The sequence below is a fragment of the Nelusetta ayraudi genome, unplaced genomic scaffold (genome assembly GCF_046127955.1).
Source record: "Nelusetta ayraudi isolate G7.1 ecotype Tasmania unplaced genomic scaffold, CSIRO-AGI_Nayr_v1 ptg000029l, whole genome shotgun sequence".
NCBI lineage: Eukaryota > Metazoa > Chordata > Actinopteri > Tetraodontiformes > Monacanthidae > Nelusetta > Nelusetta ayraudi.
Window position 1 is genome coordinate 1,566,446 of NW_027466079.1, and position 2,476 is coordinate 1,568,921.

The 2,476-nt window shown below is 45.2% G+C and overlaps 1 protein-coding gene across 1 annotated transcript; it reads right to left on the reverse strand.

The window, feature by feature from the left end:
- Positions 1-733: 733 nt before the first annotated feature.
- On the reverse strand, positions 734-1,643 carry LOC142891222 (uncharacterized). Its single transcript, XM_076030673.1, has one exon. It carries the CDS (start codon positions 1,641-1,643, stop codon positions 816-818), a length of 828 nt encoding a protein of 275 aa, XP_075886788.1. The 3' UTR covers positions 734-815.
- Between the last annotated feature and the right edge of the window lie 833 nt (positions 1,644-2,476).

Below are 2,476 nucleotides of genomic sequence, written 5' to 3' on the forward strand. Positions count from 1 at the left end.
ATGACTATGCTTATGAGTGGGTACATTCACAACTTGAAGGAAGCCTAAGGAGTCGAGGATAGATTTGAAATGAGAACTCAGACTGTCACTCTCAATGTCAACATGAATATTAAAATCTCCAATCATTATGATCTTGTCTTTAGTCAATGCTAAAGTAGACAAAAACTCTGAAAATTCATCTAAGAAAGAAGAATATGGACCGGGGGGACGGTAGACAACAATGAATTCAACGGAATCTGCCTGCCTATCAGGTGACAACGAAATAGACATCGCTAAACTCTCAAATGAATTATAAATAGATTGAGCCTTGAGATTGACTAACAAATTGGAATTATAAATAGCTGCAACGCCACCTCCTCGACCACTATCACAAGCCTTATGAGTATTAATATGACTAGGAGGAGTGGCTTCATTAAGACTAAAATATTCATCTTGACGTAGCCATGTCTCTGTGAGGCCGAAAATATCAACACTATGTTCACTAATCAAATCATTAACTAAAACTGCCTTGGAATGTAGAGACCTAATGTTAAGAAGGCCACATTTCACCATTTTGTTTGTGGGAGACCCTGGAGCCACCTCCGACCGGGCCCCCTTATTTCTACAATCTATTCGAACTAGGTTACTATGATCTATTGGAGATTTGCACAGTATAAGAGGTTTGGAGGTGCGAGGGACCGACACAACTTCTATTGGAAAAGACTGGCAGGGCTTCGGGGACTTACTTACTTACTAACGGCAGGGGACGGCAGTGAGAGAAGCCCAGAGTAGCGTATAGGACTACAACTCTGTTGCCTGGTCTCCACCCTGGAGCGTCAGTGAGTGGAAGCTAAAATTTTAACTATATTGCTAGATAAGAGAGCTGCACCTTCCCGGGTGGGATGAATGCCATCCCTCCTAACAAGACCAGGCTTGCCCCAGAAAGGCTTCCAGTTATCTACAAAGCCCACCGAGTTATTGGGACACCACCCTGACAGCCAACGGTGAAAAGATGACATGCGGCTAAACATCTCATCATTCCTAACATTTGGCAAGGGGCCAGAGAAAACTACTTTGTCCGACATGGTCTGAGCAAATGCGCACACCGAAGCTACGTTTAACTTAGTGACCTCGGACGATTTCAGGCGTGCATCATTGAAACCACAGTGAATTACAATCCGCCTAAATCTCCGTTTATTCTTAGCCATTAACTTTAAATGCCCTTCAATATCGCCCGCCCTGGCCCCGGGGATGCACTTCACTGTGGCCGATGGCTGTCCTAGGTTAACATGCCTCACTATAGACGAACCGATCACCAGAGTGTCAATCTCAGTCGGCGTGCTGCTGAGTGGAGCAAACTTATTCGAGACATGGACGGAGGGGGCCTGGTGCTGAGAATGGTGGTGGTGCCCGGCAGGCTTGTTAAGGCTACGCTTCCTCCTGACAGTCACCCAACCGACCTTTCCCGGCTGCTCGGGAGCCGCGAAGGGAGGGGAACTAGTGGGACCTAGAGACTCCGACGCTACGCTAGCGAATGAACGCTCCGCTCCAGCTAAGCTAACCCTACTAGCTACAGGACTACTATGCTCGAAGGAGCGAAGTCGTTCCTCAAGCTGGCTAAGTCTCGCCTCAAGCGCTAACATAGTACTACATTTAACACACATCAATCAATCAATCAATCAAATTTTATTTATATAGCACCTTTCATACAAAGGCTTGCAACTCAAGGTGCTTAACAGAAATTAAAATCAAATATTAGTGAAGATAAAAGAAAAATAGAGCAAATACCATCCACCCGTGTCCTCCCAAGTCACATACAGGTCTCTCTGGCAGGCTGTTCCAAAGTTTCGGACCGTAGTGGCTGAACGCAGCCTCTCCATGGGTTCTGGTCCGAACACTTGGAACAATAAATAGGCCGGTTCCAGAGGACCTCAAGATCCGCGAGGGCTGATAAGATAAAAGCATATCTGATAAATAAGATGGTCCAAGACCGTTAAGACACTTGAAAACTAATAAAAGCACTTTAAAGTCGATCCTGAATCGCACAGGGAGCCAATGCAGTGATTTTAAAACTGGAGTAATGTGATCCCGCCCCCTGGTCCTAGTAAGCACACGAGCGGCTGAGTTCTGAAGTACCTGTAAGTTACAGATAGTTTTTCTTCTGTAGACCAGAGAGCAGGGCATTGCAGTAGTCTATCCGACAAGAAATAAAAGCATGCATCAGCACCTCTGTGTCTGCCTGGGAGAGAAACGGGCGGACTCTAGCTATGTTCTTAAGATGATAAAAACCCGTCCTTGTGACGTTTTTAATATGCGCAATAAAACTAAGCTCAGAGTCAAAAATGACACCCAGGTTCTTTACAGATTGTGTTGGTTTAAAATGATGAAGTTTTGGTAAAAGTTTCTCTCTCTTGCCTTCAGGACCAATAACTAAAACCTCTGTTTTGTCCTGGTTGAGCTGTAGGAAGTTCGCTGCCATCCATGACTTAATATCTAA

What these genes read in the sequence shown, in the direction of transcription:
- LOC142891222 (XM_076030673.1), bottom strand. Translation starts at nt 1,643, where the DNA reads ATGTGTGTTAAATGTAGTACTATGTTAGCGCTTGAGGCGAGACTTAGC.